General features: G+C 43.2%; 1 protein-coding gene across 1 annotated transcript in view; it reads left to right on the top strand.

Moving 5' to 3' along the window:
• Positions 1 to 22,500, top strand: part of LOC308287859 (plexin-A1-like) — a gene marked incomplete at its 5' end in the record, with an annotated part of 234,475 nt that overhangs the window by 180,987 nt on the left and 30,988 nt on the right. Inside the window, 6 exons of the mRNA XM_080729172.1 lie at positions 3,159 to 3,310; positions 10,366 to 10,489; positions 10,694 to 10,830; positions 14,769 to 14,936; positions 18,506 to 18,599; positions 21,002 to 21,238. Of these exons, the coding sequence (XP_080585298.1) occupies positions 3,159 to 3,310; positions 10,366 to 10,489; positions 10,694 to 10,830; positions 14,769 to 14,936; positions 18,506 to 18,599; positions 21,002 to 21,238 (912 nt within the window). The remainder of the gene's footprint in view (positions 1 to 3,158; positions 3,311 to 10,365; positions 10,490 to 10,693; positions 10,831 to 14,768; positions 14,937 to 18,505; positions 18,600 to 21,001; positions 21,239 to 22,500) is intronic.

The following is a 22,500-nucleotide window of genomic DNA, read 5'->3' on the forward strand; positions in this document are numbered from 1 at the left end:
ATAAGAAGAGATCCGAGTCCTAAAAAATGTGGAGGAGCGGAGTTAAAGTTAAAACAAATGTTATTCTATATTCCTCTCTCTGTATCGTATGATTGTGCCACTCGTCGAAAACAGCCTATCTACAAGTTATACTTTATTTTAAAGGTTTTCGCCTACTGTACTGTATGTGGTGGACATGCCCAAACTAGGAAATACCAATTTGAAATTGGTGACCTTTCCCTGTGTACTGTGGTCCCTGTCACTGCCAACATCCACTGTTGGTCTCTGGGGAGTGTAGACAATCACATGTGTCCTCTGATAACACATGGAGTCACCAGCCTTCTCTTTTATAGAGACATCAGGCTGTCCATTACTAGTTTAACACTACTTCAGTCACAGGCTGGATTCGCAGTCATCCAGTGTGATCCATGACACATAACCTGTAGTGATTGGCTGTGTTCTTCAGTGGTCTTGTGACTCAGTTCCTTGAATTGACGATCACGATGCTCCAAACGTCATGCAGTCTTTTGCGGACATTTAAGAAACTCAAACTTTCTCCTCTCTCCCCCTTTTGTCGTTTTGGAAAAGGTTCTCTCATCACAAACAATACTCTAGGAGCCTCCGCTCTGTGCAGTGTGGTCATATCCCTATTTCTCTCTCTCTCTCCATCTCTTTGGCATTCTCTCTCTCTTTCTATCTGTGTCTTTCCTTCGCCGTCTCGATCATTTTCTCTTCCCCACACCTCTTTCTCCTCTCTATAACTAACAGATAGCATCTCCACACGGCTGCTCAAATAACCACAATAGGCCTTACACAAAGGCTCCGACACAACGGGACGAGTCGCAGATGGGGGGTGGGAGGGATGTTGAACGGCCGCTGGGCGCTGCGATGTCTACAGAAGAATAGAGAGAGTGTTTAGGCTTTTATCAAAACGCCTTTTGTTTGTGTTGTTTGTTTCACAGTGGATGTAGTAGTTTTTGATTAGCTGTTACTTCTAGTGCAGATCTAGAGAGATTTGATTACCATACGTGACGATTGTATGTGACGCTCTTTCTTGTCTCCAACAAGAATATGCACTCTTTCTCTCTCAGAGAGAGATAAAGATAGACATACAGTATGCCCTCTTCAGAGTTTTAAATGGCTTAACATAAGGGTGAGTTCACCTTTGAGTAACATTTAAAAACAAGCCAACAATTTCGGAGTTTCAGCCTTTATGGCCGCCAAAGTCTTTCTGCGTGCCCTGAAGAAGGCCAAAGAGACCGAAATTGTTGGCTTGTTTTTACATTTTTGTTCAAAGATGAACATTTAAAAAAGATTTAACATAAGGGCTTATGTTAACTCTTTTAAAAACTATTTTCTGAAGAGTGCCTTGGTTTTTTCATCTTATTTGACCATATTTTGTATTTTTGTAAACCGAAGAGCACTTTTATACACTGCTTTTATCCTTCACTGGCTCTAAGAACGATGCAGCCCTCCTCTTTTGCTTTTTCTCTTCAGACACACAGATAAATCCAGAAAGCAATTGAGAAAACGTGAAAGGAGAGAGAGAGAGAGAGAGAGAGAGAGAAGTAGGAAGTTAGTATTGAGGAAGTTGTAGAGAGACGTGCGGAGAGACGGGAAGACAAAGAGAGGTTGAATGTCAGCCTGGCCTAGTCTGTGCTGCTCCATAATTATATCACTGTGACATTTCAGGTACTGTATACTGTATGGTCCTGTTGCACAGTGGACATTTGTGTGTGTGTACTCTGTACAGTATATCGTCACTGTCGGGCAGAAACCTTGTATCTCCAAGTTTCAAATGTCTTCATTTTTTCGCGAAGTAAAGCCCTGCTTCATCAGACAAGGCTGTCGCACAAAAGTAGTGAAAACAGTGAGGCGTTGTGTGCTTGTAGATAGGCTGTTTTCGCTAGTTTAGTAATTTTTTTAAAATGATAAAAACGAACGGTTTTGGACATACAAGGTTTCCACTGGACAACGATGATATGTGTCTGTGTGTGTGTGTGTGTCACGTGCACGTGCGCATGCCTACCTTTGGTCCTTGCAGTAGCCCATACTTCTGTTTTCATGATAAGTGGGCCTCGATGCTGTGCTACTGAGCTGAGAGGTGGGTCTCTCCCCCCAACAGAGACAGGACTTGAGATCTCAGGATTGATTGTTCTGTCCTGTGTCTGTGGAGAGCTTAGATAAACACACAGCCATCCTGCTACTTGCAAGTAGTATACTAGTGGTAGCATCAGAAAAATACACATCGGAGATTTACTACTGCTGTGACAAAACCAGGTGGTTTGTATGGGAACGTGCGAGCAGATGTTTGCCTGCTTTTCTTGTGCTCGTCTGCGTACGATTGTGTGATATCGATGTTTGTCTCTGTTTGAGTTATCCCCTGCAATAATAACTGCATTTAATTTAAGTTATAATGTACGTATACGGTATATATACTGTACTGTATATTGTATTCCTCTTCTATGTATGTTCTCACAGTGTGCACAGGACGAAGATATGTGTGTCTTATTTGATGAAAAAGCATGTCACCCTTGACCCTTCATTTACACCCAAGGTCAATGTGTCTCACACACACACACACACACACACACACACACACACACACACACACACACACACACACACACACACACACACACACACACACACACACACACAGAAAGGCCAGGACAAATGACAGCCACCCTCCCCTGCACCCACACATGATGGCACTAATCCAATTAGCTCTATCGCTAATCATGCTAGTAATGACTAATGACCGCGGGTGCCATTGTCTGAGCCCCGGCCTGGAGACGAACGGCCCATGATTAGTGCCTTGGCTAGCCTCGGGTAGCCATTAGCACCTCCGCACACCTTCCCAGAACCTCGGAGAGGGAAGAGACCGGGTGGAGGTCATCGTATGCTGTAATTGTGTTGGGCAGATTAATAGTCGCGGGGTTAAATGAGTGATTTAAGGAGGCGCCTTGACAGGTGGGTGAGGGTTAAGTGTGCGTTTTGACTGAGTCGGGGTGGATAATGGAGCGACGGGGATTTTTCATCCTGTTAATTGGAAGAGCAGTCATTGGATTTGAATTGAACGGAGAAACAACCCTGGCTGAACCCCACATCCCATCCCATCCCCCCCCCCCTCTCTCTCTCTCTCTCTGACGTCTGTCTTGGTTCCTTCCTCCCCACAGCTGTCTCCGGAGACGGGGCCCAGACAGGGAGGGACCATGCTGACCATCACGGGGGAGAACCTGGGCCTGCACTTCAAAGACATCCAGAATGGCGTGCGAATCGGGAAGGTGACCTGCAACCCCCAGGAGGACCAGTACATCAGCGCTGAGCAGTACGTCTCTCTCTCTCTCTCTCTCTCTCTCTCTCTCTCTCTCTCTCTCTCTCTCTGTCTGTGTCTCGTTGGCAGCTTGTTATTCAGGCATCTGCTTTCTCACTGAATTGATGTTAAACTCTTAAGGTCAATATTAGACCACAGGTGTCATTGACATTCAAATCATTAGTGATAATGGTGTCTGTCTGTCCATCCATCCATCCAACTGTCCATCTGTCCATTCATTTCTCCATCCATTTCACTTATCTGGCTGTCTTCTGTGTGTGTGTGTGTGTGTGTGTGTGTGTGTGTGTGTGTGTGTGTGTGTGTGTGTGTGTGTGTGTGTGTGTGTGTGTGTGTGTGTGTGTGTGTGTGTGTGTGTGTGTGTGTGTGTGTGTGTGTGTGTGTGTGTGTGTGTGTGTGTGTGTGTGTGTGCGTGCGTGCGTGCGTGCGTGCGTGCAGGTGCACGTTTCCATCTATTCTTCCGTTCGTCTCACTGATGTGAATTCTCCTCCTTTCACTGCCCCTGCGCTCCTTTGAAATGGATAGGAGCCATCCAGGCTCCAGCAGAGATATTCTAGTGAAGTCTGTCCATAAATATGCATCTCTCCGTTTCTCTTCTTCTTTTCCTTTTCTACTTTTTATTTCAAGCTCTTAGTTTCTCCATAACATAAATGTTTTCGAGAGCGCTCTTCCTGAACACTTTTGCTTGCTCTCTCTCTCTTTCCTCCCGCTCTCTGTTGTTGTGCTAATACGCCCTCTGTGCATAAACTGTAGTCCCAGGTTTTCAGAAGGTGGCACATCCATTTCCCGTTCCAATTCATTTCACCTAGCTTTTTTAGTGTTTTTTGATTGACTGAATACTTTATTAGTCACAAATATAAACGGCACATGGTACAGAAAGACAGTGGTGGAAAAAGTACTCACATTTTATACTTAAGTAAAAGTATCAATACTGCAATGTAAAATCACTTTGTTACAAGTAACAGTACAGAATTCAAAATGTACTTGAGTAAAGGTACAAAAGTATTGGTATCCAAATGTACTTACTTAAAGTACCAAAAGTAAAAGTACAAAATGTTTGAAAATAGCCTCGGTATAAAATAGGGCTAAAGTGGTTTATGTATGTTTTATAAGATTGTAATTTATATCTGCAAAGTAACTGAAGTTTTCAAATAAATGTACCGAGATGTAGTGGAGTAGAAGTAAAAGTATTGGAAATTGGAAATACTCAAGTAAAGTACAAATAACTCAAAAGTGTACTTAAGTACAGTACTTAAGTAAATGTACTTGGTTACTGTACACCACTGCAGAAAGACATTAAAGCTAAACCAAAAAGTTCCATGTGTGTTTCCATGGAAACACACACACCTCAAGGTGTCATAGTATGACACATGTATGACACCTTCACATGTCATAGTACAGTATGACGCCTTCACATGTGTGTTTCCTGTTCAGACCTGCTGCCAAGCTACCTGCCCTGCACATAATTAATGTTCTCGCAAAACAACACATTTATGGCTACCCTAAATCATGGTGTGGTGTGAAGCTGGCATCAAAGCTGCTAAATGTGTCCTGATATAGTGGGTGTCTGCGCTTCGTCGAAGAGCTAAGATTTACACACAAGAGTGCCCCAGTTTACAACACGACCGTGGCCCGCTCCTCACAGCTGGAGACGTACTGACGAGCATTCTCTTTTCATCTTTATTACTGTCAGATAAATAAATGAAAAAGTAAATGAATGATCCATTAGGCTGTCTCTCTGCAGCGTGCACACGCCCCAACGTATTTACTGCCCTTCTCCTCAGCAACAAGGAAATTAGATTTTTGATTTGTCAAATCATGAGCACAATGCTCTCGAACTAACGCTGCACACATCAGACGTGCGGTGACATGTGTCCCTATGGTGCCTAGCCTACAGAGCATTGCTGTCGGGCAGAAACCTCACGTCTCTATTTTTACTTTTTTTTCATCTGAAATGTTTTAGTTCTAGTCTAGTTTAGTTTTAGTCATAAGATGTTAGTCGACTAAATCTACGGTTGATTAAGTCGACTGAAATTTATTTTGGCGGTGCCTTGATGCCGCCATAAAACCTGATTTTACATTTGGTTGCATGCTGAAAATAGCCGATCTACAAGCTCGTAGATCTGTAGCTGTAGCTTGTAGATCGGCTATTTTCAGAGTGCAACACCCGAGTGCAAACAAACAGAAATTGACTTCGTCTTTTTAGTTCTATTGGATCTCTTCTACACTAAGTACCTCCCTAACATTTTAATTTTTATTTGTTGACGAAATTGTCACAATATATTTCGTCTTAGTTTTAGTCATCATAGCTTATATTTTATTTAGTTCTCATTTCGTTTCCGTCTATTAACTCATTGACTGCCAAGGCCCGAGTTTCCCGAGTTATTACAGTAGTCCCAGGCTGCCACAGCCCGAGTTTCCCGAGTTGGAAGCCATTTTGAATTTTTATTTTTTTATTTTTATTTTTTTCAAAACATTTTTTTATAAAAAAAAAATCTAAAAATGCCTCAAATGTATTAGGCATGATCGCAATTGTGAAATTGCATGTTTAGCCCCATAACAAACACATCTTTCAAAATGTCAAAAATGGCTGTTTTTTTCTGACTTTGAAGGCTTGTATCTCATGAATGCCTGAACGGATTTCCAAGCGGATTTTTTTGTTTGAAAGCTGTTGAAAAGTACTACACATATGGTGCAAATATGGTGCATGGGCGTGCACGATCCGTGCACTAAAAATGTATCCGTGCACTAGAAATTTAGGAACGTGGCATCCTGGTACTTGGCGGCCATCTTGAAAAGGGCATTCAATGAGTTAAAAAAGGTAGTTGACGAATATTTCTCGGCTTAGTTTTAGTCACTACCGGACCTGAATTCTTGTTTTTTTGCTACTGCTGGGTGTCAGTGGGTGTTTTCACAACCTCTCCTTGTAAGCCGTGTTTCATTCCATTCTTGCAATTAACACCTGGAGGTACCGTGAAGGTGTGTGTGTGTGTGTGTGTGTGTGTGTGTGTGTGTGTGTGTGTGTGTGTGTGTGTGTGTGTGTGTGTGGTTGTGTGTGTGTGTGTTTGGGGGTGGGGTGGGGGGTCATTGTTTAACCCTGTCAACCCCACATCGCGGTGTTGGACGGTTGCCATGGCATCGTGAGGAGGAGGCGGGCACGGCTGGCACAGAGGCAGGCTGTCATGCTAATTAGAAGTGATGTCAGCCATACGGAGGCATTAGCGGACGGATCGCCCGCCTCAGCGCTCTGACCCCCCCGTCAGAGCCCTAACGGGGTGGGCGGGGGCGGCGTGACTGCTCTGACAACGGCGTGTCAGAGGTCAACCGCAGCGGCCGTCGGAGGAAAGGAGGTGTTGGTGACTGACTATTACACCAGTGGTGGAAAAAGTACTCAAATGTTTTACTTAAAGGGGGCCTGTCACCTAAAGGGTTGCTGTCACTTTAAGAATCATCTTAAAAGTATCAATGCTGCGATATAGAAATACCATATAGAAAGTAAAAGTCCGGAATTCAAAATGTACTTGAGTAATGAAGTATGAAAGTGTTGGCATCAAAATGTACTTAAAGTAGTAGTTCACCCCCAAAATGACCTTTTTTATAGATTACTCACGCCATAGAGACTTTTGTTCAATAATATTTTTTTTAGTTTTTAGACGCATTCCTAAGACAATAATTTGATTACAATGAATTTACCCCCATTGATTTCGGATGGGAACCCAAATGCATTGGGTAAATTTACTATAATCCTCCTTTTTTGTCTTAAGCGACAAATACAAAAAAAAAATGTATATTATTGAACTCAAGTCTCCATGGCGTGAGTAATCAATAGAAAAAAGTAATTTTGGGGGTGAACTACTCCTTTAAAGTACAAAACGTTTGAAAATGGCAGATCATAAAGCTCACACTGGTAATATCATAATTCATATCTGCAAAGTAACTAGTAACTAAAGTTTTCAAAGAAATGTAGTGGAGCAAAAGTACAATATTTGCATCCGAGATGTTGTTGAGTAGAAGTAAAACAATTAGAAATTGGAGATACTCAAGTAAAGTACAAATACCTCAAAATTGTACTTAAGTACAGTACTTAACTGCTGACTATAACACCAACATAATCAAGACCAGTGGTTTGCAAGCGGTTTAATTTCAAGGAGTCGTAGACAAATGAAACCCCTCTCAGAGTTACGGATCTGTTCCAAATGGGGCCAATGTGCTTACTGCTTTAATCATAGGCTCTTGTTGGTCTTTTTTCAGTGATTAACTATTTCTAAAACCCACAGGCAGACTGGTGTCCCTATTTTGAAAATGTAGTTTGTTTTATTTCATAATCTTTCATAAATTGTGAAAATGGCTGATTTTCATCCCATTCTTCTACATTCTCTAATTGTGTAGTCTTTTTGTAAATTGAGTAATTCAGGTGTTTAACAACAATTTAAGGGTCCATTTGGGGTCCATTAAGGGTCCATTTGGTCGCCAACTCTCCATCATTTAGCTGTGGACCCCCTGGAACCCTCTAGAGGACTGCTGGTTGAAAACCCACTGAAATAGGACATTAAAGTGTAGGCCTACTGCAGTGGTTCTCAACCTGTGGGTCGGGACCCCCAGGGGGGTCCCCACATTATTTTGGGGGGTCCCCAGATGATTGACTTAATGTGAAACATTGTTTTCTCGCTCAACAATAAACAAACCATCGTAAAGTTAAAGTTTATAGAGGGTATCTGCACAATTCTAAAGTGACAATTTAAGGACTTTTTAATACCTCTAGTATGACAAATTAAACATTGGCCAAATTGTCAAATGTTAGAGGCAGAGATTGTAAAAATAGCCGATCGAGAGGCAGAAATTGTGAAAATAGAGGCTTAGAGGCAGAAATTGTGAAAATAGCAGATCAAGCATGTAGATCTGCTATTTTCACAATAGAATCGTGTTATACAAAATGTAATGCCTCAACTCTTAGTCGGGGTGGGGGGTCCCTAGTTAAAATATGATTAATTTGGGGGTCGCGGCCTGAAAAGGTTGCATGAGAACCACTGCTGTACTGTACTGTGCTGTTACTGCACTCAGAACTGCACTGCAGTTCCTGAGGTGTGTTCTGTCTGTAATGCTTTACAGTGCAGCGATGTGGTTGAGTTCCTGCAGTGAAAATGGACAGTGAGTCAGTGACAATCTTTGACATTGCTTTCCTATCTATCACCTTGGCTCCCAGCAGGGTTATTACTCACCTCTACTGTCACACCTAGGATGATATCATTTTATATACACCTTCTGTACAAGAAACCCACCAGAAGACGGCCCTCTGTCTTAATTGCATTTTTATCTGTTTCCCAGAAATGAGTCTGACCATGTTTTTTTTCTTCTTTCTTTTTGTTTCAATGACTAATTACATTGCAATTATGCAAATGAGTTAGCAAGAAGTGTAAAGGCTCGCCATTCGTTGAAACTTAGTGTCAAAACTGTTAGGCGCCGTCAAAAGTATAATGACGCAGCTCGATATAGCTGCCGCGTGTTGTTGTGTATGCTGCGTCAACGCAGCGTTCCTATTGGCCGAGGCCGCTCAGGTGTCTAATCATAGCCACCGCTCGCAGCAGGAGGCCCGCGAGTAGAAAAATAAAGAAAAGAAAAAAGGCGAAAGGAATGCGGATGTCATCGCCGTAGCAACGATGCTGTTGCCGTGGCCACCTGCAGGGAGGACGGAAGCGAGTTAATAACTCATTTCAGGGAGAGAGAGACTGAGGGAGGGTTGGGGCGTCACAAGAGGGGGGGGGGGGGAGTGGGACTGAGTTACTAGGGCCCAAGGTGGAGGGGCCTTAAATATTTTATACTTTGGCTATTGAAAAATAGCAGATATACAAGCCTGCTGCGACCTTGTAGATCAGCTATTTTTGAAAAGTCGTGAAAATGTGTGCAAATCTTTGAATATATGTATTTTTTATGCGAACTTTTGTAACTCAAAGTTCTGGAACTAAATATTTTGAGATGGGGGTCCATGGCCAAATACATATCATTTTTTGCGTCCTTCACATGAAAAACTTTGAGCACCACTGACATAGAAACGTAGGTTTTTCAAAAAGCATTAGAGGGATTTGAAATATTCAAAGATTTTCAAGATTTGTCAAAAATAGCAGATCTACAAGCTCACAGTGCGGCACTCGGTGCCGCACTGTGAGCTTGTATATCAGCAAAAAATAATGGGTTCCCAGTCTAAATGGGTTAAACCCACCTCCCCCTATGACGAACATTCATGGGGGGCCCGCAGTGAATCCTTGTACCCAGGGCCCAGAACTTGGTGCGACACCCCTGGGGAGGGGCGAGGAGAGGGAGAGAGAAGGTAGAGCGAGGAACACAAGCCTGTGCAATTAATCAACCAGCTCTTACTTTTACCCAGCTCTCTTTCTACTGCACTCTTAATCTCACTCACTCTCATTCATTCGCTCTGGCTAATTAACAGTCAAGTGTGTCTCCAGCTTGTGAAACATGAAGAGTGTGTGTGTGTGTGTGTGTGTGTGTGTGTGTGTGTGTGTGTGTGTGTGTGTGTGTGTGTGTGTGTGTGTGTGTGTGTGTGTGTGTGTGTGTGTGTGTGTGTGTGTGTGTGTGTGTGTGTGTGTGTGTGTGTGTGTGTGTGTGTGTGTGTGTGTGTGTGTGTGTGTGTGTGTGTGTGTGTGTGTGTGTGTGTGTGTGTGTGTGTGTGCGCGCGCGTGCTCGCTTGCCCCGGGCTTTGCTGCCACTGCAAACTACCCCTCCTCTCCTTCAATCATTTTCTCCAATGGATTTTCACTTTGCTAGTCAGAGCCCAGGGCCAACGACGACGCTTATGGTTCTACAATATCCACACAAAAAAACACACACAAAAACATTCCATGTCAGGGCTCTACCCCCATTTTTCCCCCCCAAGGAGTATGTGAAAAGAATATAGGAGCACAAAAACATATTCCTGCCACATTGACATTTTTAATCTATGCATTGATTTGAATTTCAATTAAATCTTGTCTTGACCGATGACCAAACCCATCTTTAACCAAACACTCTCTCTGTCTCTCTCTCTCTCTCTCACACAGAATCGTGTGTCGCTTGAACGATGCTACAGGTTATAGAGTGCAGGAGGCCTATGTTGAAGTGTGTGTGAGGGACTGCGCACATCCTGAATACAAGGCCCAATCACCCAAGGCCTTCACCTTTGTGGTAAGCGCAGATAGACGTTGACGCATGTCCACGTTAGTTAGTGTGCACGACTTGTGTGTCATAGTCTGTCTCAGACACTGACTGCATGGGAACCCAGCTGGTGTAAGCAGTGTTACTGTAATTCATTGTTTTTTGTCATCGCGAAGGATATCCCTTGGTCAACAACGTGTCAACCTCGTTCTCTCCCTGTGTGTCCCCTCTCAGTCTCCGTACTTCACCCGCGTCCTGCCGTCCAACGGGCCGGTGTCGGGAGGTACCAGGATCACCATCGAAGGCAGCCACCTCAACGCAGGCAGCGCCGTGGCCGTGAAGATAGGACTCCACCCCTGCCGCTTTGAACGGTGAGCCAATCCACCATACCTGAATCTGACAGTCCAGTTTATGCTCCATCGACGTGCATTGTGGACCGAAAATAGCTGATCTAGAACAGTGGTTCTCAAAGTGGACTCTGTGGGTTCCTTTAGATGGGTCTAAATTGACCCATGCAAGTCTGTAACTCTGACAGTGTACAAAATCTACAAATGGAACCAAATGAATTTGGTTTGAGAAACACTGATCTAGACAAAATGACGAATAACTAGTGGAGTGTGATGTCATGTTTGTAGGCAGGGTCACAGGGAGGGGCAGAGTGAACATTTCAACCTGTAGATGACAGCGCTGATAGCCGTAAGATTCATGCCCTAATCGTGATATGAACCCGCATCCCGTCAACCCAGTTCAAAAGGGAGGGCTGTTTACCTTAGAGCAGGGAGATCACCCCCAACCTCGTTATTGTATTAACATACAGTACTCTACCCTACAGATTTGTTAAAATAACGTTTCATTCACTTGTAATTACATGTTTTACCATTATGTAAGACACAAAAATATATTTACAGCTCAAAAATATGATTTAGTCTTTCATTACTTGAAACAAAAGCAAACAAAATGATGGTCCAAACCTTGAACCTTTTTCCATATGTTGTTGAGTTTTAGTCCTCCTCTAAAGAATTTCTCTCCTGAGTTTTTGCCCCTCATGTTGTCATCACCGAGTTGTTTGGACCCACAGAATCCTATTGTCGAAATCCCTCTTCTTTGTGAAGGACGGTAAAGCATTTCTCATGGGAGCCTGTGTCTTCAATCTCTTCATACAGTTGTTCTGTGAATGACTGAAGGGTATTTTGTGAAATGTGTCACAGGTTTTTTTGGTTAAGTGCATGTCTCAAAGGAAAAGATATAGAGTGGACAGCATTTGTTAATAGACATTTTCTTTGTGTTGAACCAAAGTATAGTGTTTTACAACAAGAGGATATCCCTTTTGATGTGCCATATTATTTTCGTAACTATCACTGTGACGAGGAGATTTTGTTCCAAGATTTCTAGAAGAGGAGACATGGATCCAATTTGATCTGTTGATGCCGCGTATTCTTCAAACCAAAGTTCTATTGTTCCTGTTTAGTCTCCCCTGGCAGAGCTACAGTGAACTGGGGTCTGGACTCAATCGTCTCATGAATAGCGTCTGGCAGATGGCAGGAACACCTCACGGTGCGAAAGTTCACAGTCAAATATCGATTTATTTTAATTTAACGCGTGAGGCTGTACAAATATAACCAAATGGACCTGTATTTGGGCTATTTCCATTTTGGTTAAACGTGCACTCTCAGAGTTCCAAAAGGATAAACTGGAATTTTGTGTTTAGTTTAGATAACTGACAGAAAGGAACTTCCAGGCGGGGTGCGTTGGTCAAGGTGACATGATAATGATTCTCTGGCTCTACATGAAAAGCTCCCGCGTGTGACCGTAACTTCCACTGATGACTTCCTGCCAGGCCAACAAAAGATGGATCAAATTAACAAACTTGGATATATCAAGTTCTTTTTTTTCTCTCTCTCTCTCTGTGATATCAAAGGAACAAAAGTAAAGGCCAATTTAAAGTATCCTGGCACATCCCGAAAGGTGAACATAATAGCCCTGGCCTTTCATGCACAGTGCAGCAATAACCTTTATAGCCAAAGTAATGAACTGGTTGAGTCCATCTCTTTAATGTGTCTTTGTATTCAGTGGGGGCACGGCGCTTTAATCAAAACCTATTTACCCCGAGTCAGTCATCCCCTTATCTCCCTTTACACCCCCGTCTCTCTCATTCTCCCACTCTTTCTCTTTCTTTCAATTTGCCCTCTCCGCTCGGCATTCTTTTGTACAACAACAACCTTGTCAAAAATCCGCACACGGCTCCACTAGGCTGCTGCTTCCACAGCCGTGGTGTTGTGGAAGTGGTTGCCGTGGAAACCCAGCACTGGCAGAATGTAGAAAATCTTTTTTTTCTCTCCCTCCCCCCACTCTCTCTCTCTCTCTCCTTTCTTCACACCCTCCTCCTCTCCCTTCATCCCCTCTCTTAAGCCACCCCTCAGTCTGAGCCCTCGGAGACGATGCCGTTGAAATTACAACCAGTGAGAGAGCAACAATGTTCTTCCCTAGTCTCTCTCTCTCTCTCTCTCTCTCTCTCTCTCTCTCTCTCTCTCTCTCTCAAACACACACTCACTCACTCACTCACTCAGGCACGTGCACATAGACATCAAAGGGGGCTTGAGCCCCTTCCCTTTTACCCGTCTGTTAAGTGCCCTCTCCAGACCATTAATGCAGTTTTTACTATGGTGAAAGAAATGCAAATGCTCTCTTTCCATGCCATACCTGAAGGCAGCATTCAAGATAATTGCCTTGTCCAAACTCTCCTGAACTTTAATGCAGCATCTTATATTGAAAGAATTGCCCTCTCTGTGTAGATATCCATGCCTTACACCACATCTCATGTATTGACTTGATTATGCTTAGTTCAGTGTGGTACTAAGCACCGTAAATAACCGACTGCGACGCGTTGTGAGCTTGGAGGTCTGCTATTTTCGATATTTTCACCAAAAGGATCTTTTAGAGATTTCGTCCCCTGCCTCTCTAACATTCTCTGCACGTCCCTGCACTCACTCGCTCACTCGCTCACTCGCTCACTCGCTCACTCACTCACTCACTCACTCACTCACTCACTCACTCACTCACTCACTCACTTCACTTCACTCTCTCCTGAAGTGTCGTTCTGTGGGAATTTGTTTTCACTCCTTCATCAGCTTCTTCACCGCGTGTCTGCAGATTTCATTTTCGCAGCAGATAATGGAGAGGATTTGTGTGTGGATCAAACGGGTGTTCTTGTGTCGGGATTTCCGCACACCAACTGTGCCAGGCCTAATGCGTGTACATTAATTTACAGGCACGCACACACATACACATACATGTACAAAAATAAACAAACCGAGAGTGCACGGTAGCACATACTCGTAGCACATACTTCACTGATATTGTACTGCTTCCATATAGCTTCTCCCTGTCTCTCTCCGTCTCTGTGTCCCTCTCTCTCTCTCTCTCTCTCTCTCTCTCTCTCTCTCTCTCTCTCTCTCTCTCTCGTATATCTCTCTGAGACACTTCCAGCAGCATCTCTGTCAGACAGGGGAGGGGACACAGCATTGAGGCACTGCAGTGGAGAGTAAAGTTTCTGGTGGCTGCCTAAAGTTTCTCAGCAGACCACATCAGCTTTGTAACGTCACACAGATATGACCAGCCTGATCCGCCAACTCTGATCTGACAGACAGACAGACAGACAGACAGACAGACAGACAGACAGACAGACAGACAGACAGACAGACAGACAAGGGGGCCTCGGGGTGTGGAGGGGGGAGGCTTTGAAGCACAGCAATCTGGGATACAAGCTGATGAAACCACGGCCCGGCAGTCTGAAAGACACTGGATGTAGAGACTGTAATGAATATTTCACCATCTTATTTAATGGCTGAAAAAGTTCTCTTTGTCCGTGTGCGGGCCTCAGCTGTCGGAGTGAAACACAGACTTCAGCATCCAGAGGGGAAAGGTGGAATGATCTAGGTGTTTCCAAAACTTTCCAACCAGCTCTAACATAGCCTGGGATCACTACCATTTTCGGGTTTCTGATCCGATCGGGAGTGGAAATAACTTATGCCATGTTATAGTCATCAGACGGAATACACTTTGGCTACCTAACCGCAACCGGTTTTAACCCAAAATAATTCCCTGCGTTCAAGGGCGTAATTTTAGGGCCCAATAAAACCCTTGTTGTGGCGTAGTTTTGCTTATTTTTGCATAGTGTGTTTGATATATACATCTTTTAGTCCAACTCGCGGCGACTGACAAGACTCCACTACTCGAGCATTTAAATGGGGATTGGGGAAACAAACGTGACCTGCTGTGTTTTAACTCTTTCCTCTCCTGGCTCCCGCAGGCGGAGCAGCAAGGAGATAGTGTGTGTGACTCCCGCCGGCGTGGCCATAGGGGGCACTCCGGTCATGGTCGACATCAACGCCGCCGAGCTGAGGAACCCGGAGGTGAAGTTCAACTACACCGACGACCCCACCATCCTGAAGATCGAACCCGACTGGAGCATTGCCAGGTGAGGGGACTTCAGTAGCCGCCGTTGGTGCGGTGGGATGGGCTCTGTCACTTATCGCCCTAATGCACCGGCGTGTCCTACATTATGTATACTGTACGTCGACGCGCAGCAGGTGTTTGATCTGCAATTCCGCTTGACGCGCACCTATAGAACATGTTCTAAGAGGAAGCCCCCATGCTCATTATTTATTAATCCCCCTGACTTGTGGTGGCTGCTAGCCATACGTCGATGCCTTTTCTGTAGTTTAGTAGGTTGCACAACCAACTAATCTGAAATATGAAGTGTAGGTGGAAGACCATAAATGTATTATTCATCTGGCGTGCTCCCAGGCTCGGGGCTAAACTAAGTAAACACACTCCTTCTTCTCTGCCTTTTTTTCCCAGACACGTGTTGAATTCAAAGGCACGCAATTCTTTATTCTGTTTATCGTTGACGTTTCAAGTGCGCCTTTCAAAGGAGGAACGCAGGGAAGTGAGGTCCCCTAAAGCAGTGGCTGCTGCCAGTTGACAGACACGCAGCCGCGGTGGCGGTCCATCTGTAGATCTACCCTGACTTCTTGAACACTACATAGGCATAGGTGTGTGTGTGTGTGTACACATACTTTACTATACTTGTGACTGCAAAATGTCCCCAAAAGTATAGTACAATTTGAGAAACAGACACCGCAACGACCTTTTTCATGGTCAAAAAAACAAAACAAAAATGTTGAGCTCTTTCCACCGTGCCTAATAGGAAAACATCCAGGTTATAGGATTAGACATTAGAGGTTAGGGTCGGAGGTACAGTATGTGGGATTTATATTTGGTTGCCTGCTGGTCAGTAAAATTCAGAGTGTTAATTAAATTCTCATACAAATTTAACCAAATGTAAAAGTAAAATGCTCATTCATTTATCCTTTTGTAAATCTGAGTGTGTACAAATGGAACCAAATGGGTCCACTTTGTTCCATTTGTACACTCTCAGAGTTAAATTGACACTGTTTTTTTTTTTTACGGCGTGAGCAGAGGAGAAGTCTAATTTGGAGAGAGCCGCGTGAAGGGCAGAAGGGGTCTAGGAAAAGGAGAAAGAGGATAGTGTTAGCTTTAGTCTGTTGGGAATGGTCTCGCCGGTACTCCTGTTTGCTCTTTCACTTGGGTCTCCCAGAGGAGGTGTAGGGCGCTGCGGGCTGATTGTGCCACTGTTTACCAAGCCATTTTGCCACCACGTCCCCCTCGGTGACCCTGACACTAGAGCTGTTGTGCGCGATTTGCTCGTGTGCCCGGCTGTGCATGTTAGGAGGTGATTGTTGAAGGTTTATCGGGCTAACAACACGCACGCACGCACGCACGCACGCACGCACGCACACACAGTAATGCAGAAATTGTACAGTATTGATGCCATAGTGTTCATAATACACTTGAGAACTTTTTCGATTATTTTTAGTGCCTCACAATTTTACCTCGTGCTGAGTATTTGCTGAGTAAAAAGTCTATCAAAATGATCTTTTGTGAAGGCCTTGGTCTTTCCATAGAGTCCCTGTCCGCCCACTACAGCATCTGTTTGTCAGCTGCCTCTGTCCAGCTCCCATGCAGACCGATGCTTAAATTGCTCCTTTGCGACACATTGTGAGCTTCTAGAGTGGCTATTCTCAGATAACGACACTATTGTATGACAAAATATAAATCAGACTTTAAGGCCCACTCTCACCCTCAGGGCCTTGGCTGGGATGACCTCAACGGCAGCCCCTTCTAGCTGCCTGCTACGAGACACAGACTATGCAAAGCACAAGTACGCTCGTGCTTTGCCCTTGCAGGACCTCCTTAATTTCCACGATAGACTTGTGTTTACGTCTCTGCCGGGCTGAGATACCGGCGCTAATGACGGCGTGCTTTTTTCTTTAGTAGCTGCTAAGAGTTCTTTTAGAGGATTCTTGTGTCTCGAAGGCAGATGAACAAGTGTACAGCATTTGCCCACTGGGACATTTTTAGTACTGAATCGACGTGCTGTTGCTTGCGTTTATGTAAGCCAGCAGTGAAGTTGTCAGTTAGCCTACTTCCACCGCTAACTTTCGTACACCGTGTCTGTTGTTGATTCAGCAGATGTCGAATTGCTGCGGCACTGCATCAGCCCTCCCTCTACCGTTGTTCTTATTTGTATGCCAACTTGTTTAACTGCTGAACCCTTCACATTATGATACAAGTCTTTCCCAGAGGGAAAAAGTTCATGACTTACAGTAAGGTAGCAACTACCACAATGTAGAAAAGTAAAAGTCTTTCTTAAGTCAAAGCACAAAAGCATTAGCATAAAATATGCTTAAAGTAGCGAAGGTAAAAGTACTCAGTGTGCAGATTCACAGAATACCAGTTTCAGAATCATGTATCTTATTGGACTATAATTATTGATCATTAACCAATTAATCCCTATTGTATACTTATGACTATTTGAAACATACTCTGCTATACGATCTGCTAGAGCTGTATGGAGATAAATACAAAGTATTGAAAAAACTTAAATAAGTCATAATACCTAATTATTGTACTTAATTAGCAAGTACAGTACAGTATGTGAGTAAATGTACTTAGTTACGTTCCGCCACTGGTCTTCAGTGACTGAGAGACTGTCATGAAAGCAGCATGTGGGGAATCCAACCCATGTTCCCCGTGTTCCGATGGGTCAGCTTTACATAGATGTGAATAGGTCACCGATGTAAAGGTTACAGAACAACATGTCAGAACGGTGCCCTCGCTGCAATCACTGAATAACATCTCATGCTGGAAAACACCACTAATTAGCTCTCAGAAAACCACTGAGGTTCAGAGGCTGCGTTTGAGGAAACACATACAGTACAGCAGGGCTCCCCAATAGGCGTCCCGCGGGCCATTTGCGGCCCACAGGGGGCTACTGTCTGGCCCCCACCAACCCCAGTAATGGTGTTATAAGAGCAGCAACAACACTAGTATATAGTCATTGTCGAGTGGAAAACCCGTATCTCAAAATGTGTACTTTCTTTCGCAAGGTAAAGCTCTGCTTCATCAAACAAGGCTGTCGCACACAAGTAGTGAAAACAGCAGGTCTGTGTATCGGCTGTAGATCGGCTGTTTTCACTAGTTTAAATCATTTTTAAAATGATAAATGCAAAACGAACGCTTTTGGACGTACAAGATTTTCACCCGACAACGACGATATCTGAACTGTCACTGGAGTAGCGGGAACACCACCGTCGCCCCCTGCAATGCTGTGGCCCTCGGCTTGGTACCCTAGATATAATTCGGCCCTTGTTGAAAACTAATCGGGGAACCCTGCAGTACAGCATACGACTGTTTCCCTCCGTCCTACCTCCCATGAGAGTTTAAACGAGCGTTGTAACATTACGCACAAGTGGCTTAAAATTACTATCATTACCTGAAAATTGGTAGTGATGACTGCACAGGCAGAAGGCTACACCAGGTGATTAACAGTGAATCATCAAATGGAGAGCAAGACTCGCCAATAGGTTTTCTGAACAGTTTCGTTTTATATGTGTGATTATATATTCTGTGTGGGTGTGAATATTTTATAAGTGATGTGTTTTTCCTTTTCTTCTTTTTTAGTGGAGGTACCATGTTGACGATTATCGGAACTAATCTGGCAACGATCAAGGAGCCCAAAATGAGAGCCAAGTATGGGACTGCCAAGTCAGTCAATGTAAGTACCTGACCCTTACACCACCAGCTTACGCTGTTCACTTACTGAACAAAAACGACATGTAATGAGTGATATGGAGGAATGATAGACGCAGTCACACTCCTCCTCCTCTCTCTCCATCTTCCTCCGTCATCCCTAGAAGGTGGTGTCACATATAATTTACCATTTACACATTTAACAGATGCTCTTAATCCAGAGCGATTTACAGTAACCAAGGACAGCACAAGGTAATACATCAAATGCATAGAAATAGTCTAAAAAATGTAGGTAGACCAAGAATCTACAGTAGAATAACCATTTAAAAAATAAAATAAAGTCAATAATCTGTATATCGAAATTATACAGCATTATACAGTTTCCCAAACAGTGAGTCGAGACCCATTTGTGGGTCGCGGACACATTTTTTAGGTTTTTTGGTTTCTGTTATTTTGTTTTTAATTATTATTATTTCAAAACCTTTTCAAAAAACATTCCCCAAAAAGCTAAGATTTCCATGATCTTTCTAAGTCATTTAATTAATAAATAAAATAAATCCAAGTTATTCCATGAATTAGAACACAAAATGTTTAAGAAGTAGTGAAAATAGCCTTTGCGACGCGGTGTGAGCTTGTAGATCTGCTGTTTTCTTTTTCTTTTGGGTCTCGAGTTAAAAACTTTGGGAACCACTGCACTATAGGATGCCAAGTCAACAATGACCTGGCATCAGGCTATATAAAAATGCTATTATTTACAGATGACTGACGCACACACACACGCACGCACACACACACATGCAAGCAAGCAAGCTCACCTGACCTGTCGAGTCGACCACCCAGCCAAGGGCCTATTTTCTATGTGTTTTTTGATGTTGAGTTTCCTTTTAACAGTTTAACCTTTGAAATGTCAACCAGCAATAAATCGGCCCCAGCAAATCCCTTCCTTCTTCTTCACCTAGCACCATGGGGCCTGACTGACCTTTCTCAATCCCCTCCCCATCCTCCATTCACCTGGAAGAAATATCTTGCTTTATCACCGTTTCTGTACCGCTACAATAAATACAGCAATATATATAGAGAGATTTGTTACCTCATACATTCTGTTAGATCTCGTTTCCACCAGTGTTGATTTCGTCGACTAAAACTATGACGAAAAATGTTCGTTGCCTACCTTTTTTCACTGACGAAAACTAAATGAAAATGAACTAAAAACTAATCTATGATGACTAAAACTATGACTAAATATACTGACAATTTCATCAACAAATAAAAGCTAGACTAAAATGTGAGGGACTAGTGGAGAAGAGATCCAGTAGAACTAAAAGACTAAAAGTGACACTTTCTGAATCTACCAGCTCAAAAATGTTTTGCGCTCGTACATCTGTATATGTATCCACAGCTGAGTATAAGTCATTTACGATACCATCAATTAAGGCCCGCCAAAATAAAAAATGAAGCATTTCGCGGCAGTGTGCAAATACTTTAAAACGACATACAAATTTGCTGTCAAAATCAACACTAGTTTGCACATGCTAGCTAGTATGTATTGCTAGTAGTATTGGAAGATAAGACAAAACATTTAGTTGCTTGTGGTGCAGTTGGCATGTCATGTTAGTATCAGTGACTAGTGGCTAACCTCACTTGTTTATCTCCATGTCATTACCGTCTCATTTGTTCTCCAGTGAGTGAGTTTAGTGTCTTGCCCAGGGGGAATTTAGAGATGATATCAACAGCGATTACAACACTGATGCTATTAAGCCCAGCCTCTTCCTCATTATGTCTTTATGGGGACATTTAATCACACGGGAGGACACGGCGATCATGGCACGCCTTTGTCTTAACTCTCAGTTGCAGCAATTATTGTCCATGCCGTTTTAACACTTAAATGTGGGCTATCATCACGGCTTTGTATGGGAAGACAGGACACTGTTGTTGATATATCTGTCTCTGTGTCTCTATTTTTCCATGCCATCAGTTTACAATGAAGTATAATACACGTTTAAGGCGTTAATCAGAGTATCAGACTAAGCGATCAGTTGATTATGAAAAATCACACCCAGTGTGAGGTGAGGGGTGCTTTTGATGTGGTCATTTCATTGAGCGCCAATAAGTCAAGTGTGGGACATATTGTACATACAAACGTACGTACATACATACATAAAGACAAAGCCAGATGTAGGAGCGGTTAGTACTGCCCAAAAATCTACTGGAATTAGTTTTTGTCAATTCGTTGCGATTCAACGATTAACCTATACTGAGTCTAAATATCAGTTTCGATATATTCTAGTTTAATTGCCCAGCCTTATCAACTGTCATTATTGAATCTTAAACCGTAATTTCTCTGCCCTCTCTTTTTATCCATCCGTCTACCTTTCTCCCACCACACATTAACTTGTTATCAACCCCTCTCTCACTCTCTCTCCCTAGAACTGCACGGTGGTCAATAACACAGTGATGGTGTGTCTGGCGCCCTCTGTGGCCGGATCTGACAAGGGTTTCTCTGAGGTGGGCAGTGGGCCCGACGAGATGGGCTTCATCATGGACGACGTGCACTCTGTGCTGGTGGTCAACGAGACCTTCAGTTACTACCCTGACCCAGTGTTCGAACCGCTGAGTCCCACCGGCATGATGGAACTCAAACCCAGCTCACCACTCATTCTAAAGGTAAGTACCCTGTAGGGCAGGGGGAGGCAACCTTAGGCACAGGGGAGGTTGATCACTGGCACACTGGCAGAACTGTGAGAGAGAGTATTTATATTTTGAAATTAAATATTGTTTTAAATGTGGTGAATTCAATTTAGTCACCTAATTTGCAGCAAATTACATCCTGCACATACGGTAATTCTACATTCATTAAAATCCTGAACTTTGACATGTGAAGGGTGTCGGGGAGATAGGTGGGTTATTGCTCTGATTCTAATGATCGTTATAACGTTGTCCTGGCAATCAAAATATGTCTGAATGTTTGATGGGTTGTCATTAAATGTTATGTTGACAATGACATGGCACACTGACTATCTAGAAAATAAAAACATGGCACTGCATTTGAAAAAGGTTGCTGACCCCTGCTAGGGTATGCACGTGAAATCATCATCATATTATTATCAAGTTATGCGGGAACGCCTACTGAGTGGCAAAAAACGACTTTCTGGCCTTGAAGGCCATACATCCAGACAGCAAGGTCCTATATGATTGCATTAAACAACGTCGATTTGCCATTCACTTTATGGATGCGCATTCGCTCTATACCAGTGTTTCTCAAACTGTTATATGTCAAAGTCTCCCCTAAACTCTGACAGTGTACAAATGGAACCAAATTTTAGAACCGAATAAAAATGTATTTTCAATAATAATATTTATAACTAATAAGAGTCACCAATTAGCAAAACAGGCTATAGTATAAAATACTATAATAATATAAAATAATATATTATTAAATAATAATAATATAAAATTTCTTGACCTTTTAAATCAAATGTTTCAAAATGCAGCCAACAAAACCTGAGTAATATGTACAAAAGAAATGACATATTAATATGGTATAATATTACTGTTTTGGCAGAGTAATACTTTACACTACTCGTTACTGGGTGAAATAATAATATTACAGTAAGTATATTATTACTGCCCAACACTGGTGGTCTGTTATCAAGACAAGGTTTGCTCATTAAGTTATAGATCTGAATGTTTAATATACCGCAGGCCTCAACATGTTGGCTCACACAAAGGGTAGCAATGGCAAGCAACCAACAGGCTGCCAAGACCTCATTGGCATAAAGAGCGACGCTCCTCCACCCTCCTGGTGAGCGTCACATGCTGATGAAGGCTGGGAATAGCATCTGAAATAACTTCCTTCTCTCCCCATCCTTCCTCATTCACTTTGAGAGCTCCCCTTTCTTCTGCCGTCTTTCAGGTTTGGCACATTT

This window comes from Nannobrachium achirus, assembly GCF_963921795.1.
Source record: "Nannobrachium achirus genome assembly, chromosome: 6".
Classification (NCBI taxonomy): Eukaryota; Metazoa; Chordata; class Actinopteri; order Myctophiformes; family Myctophidae; genus Nannobrachium; species Nannobrachium achirus.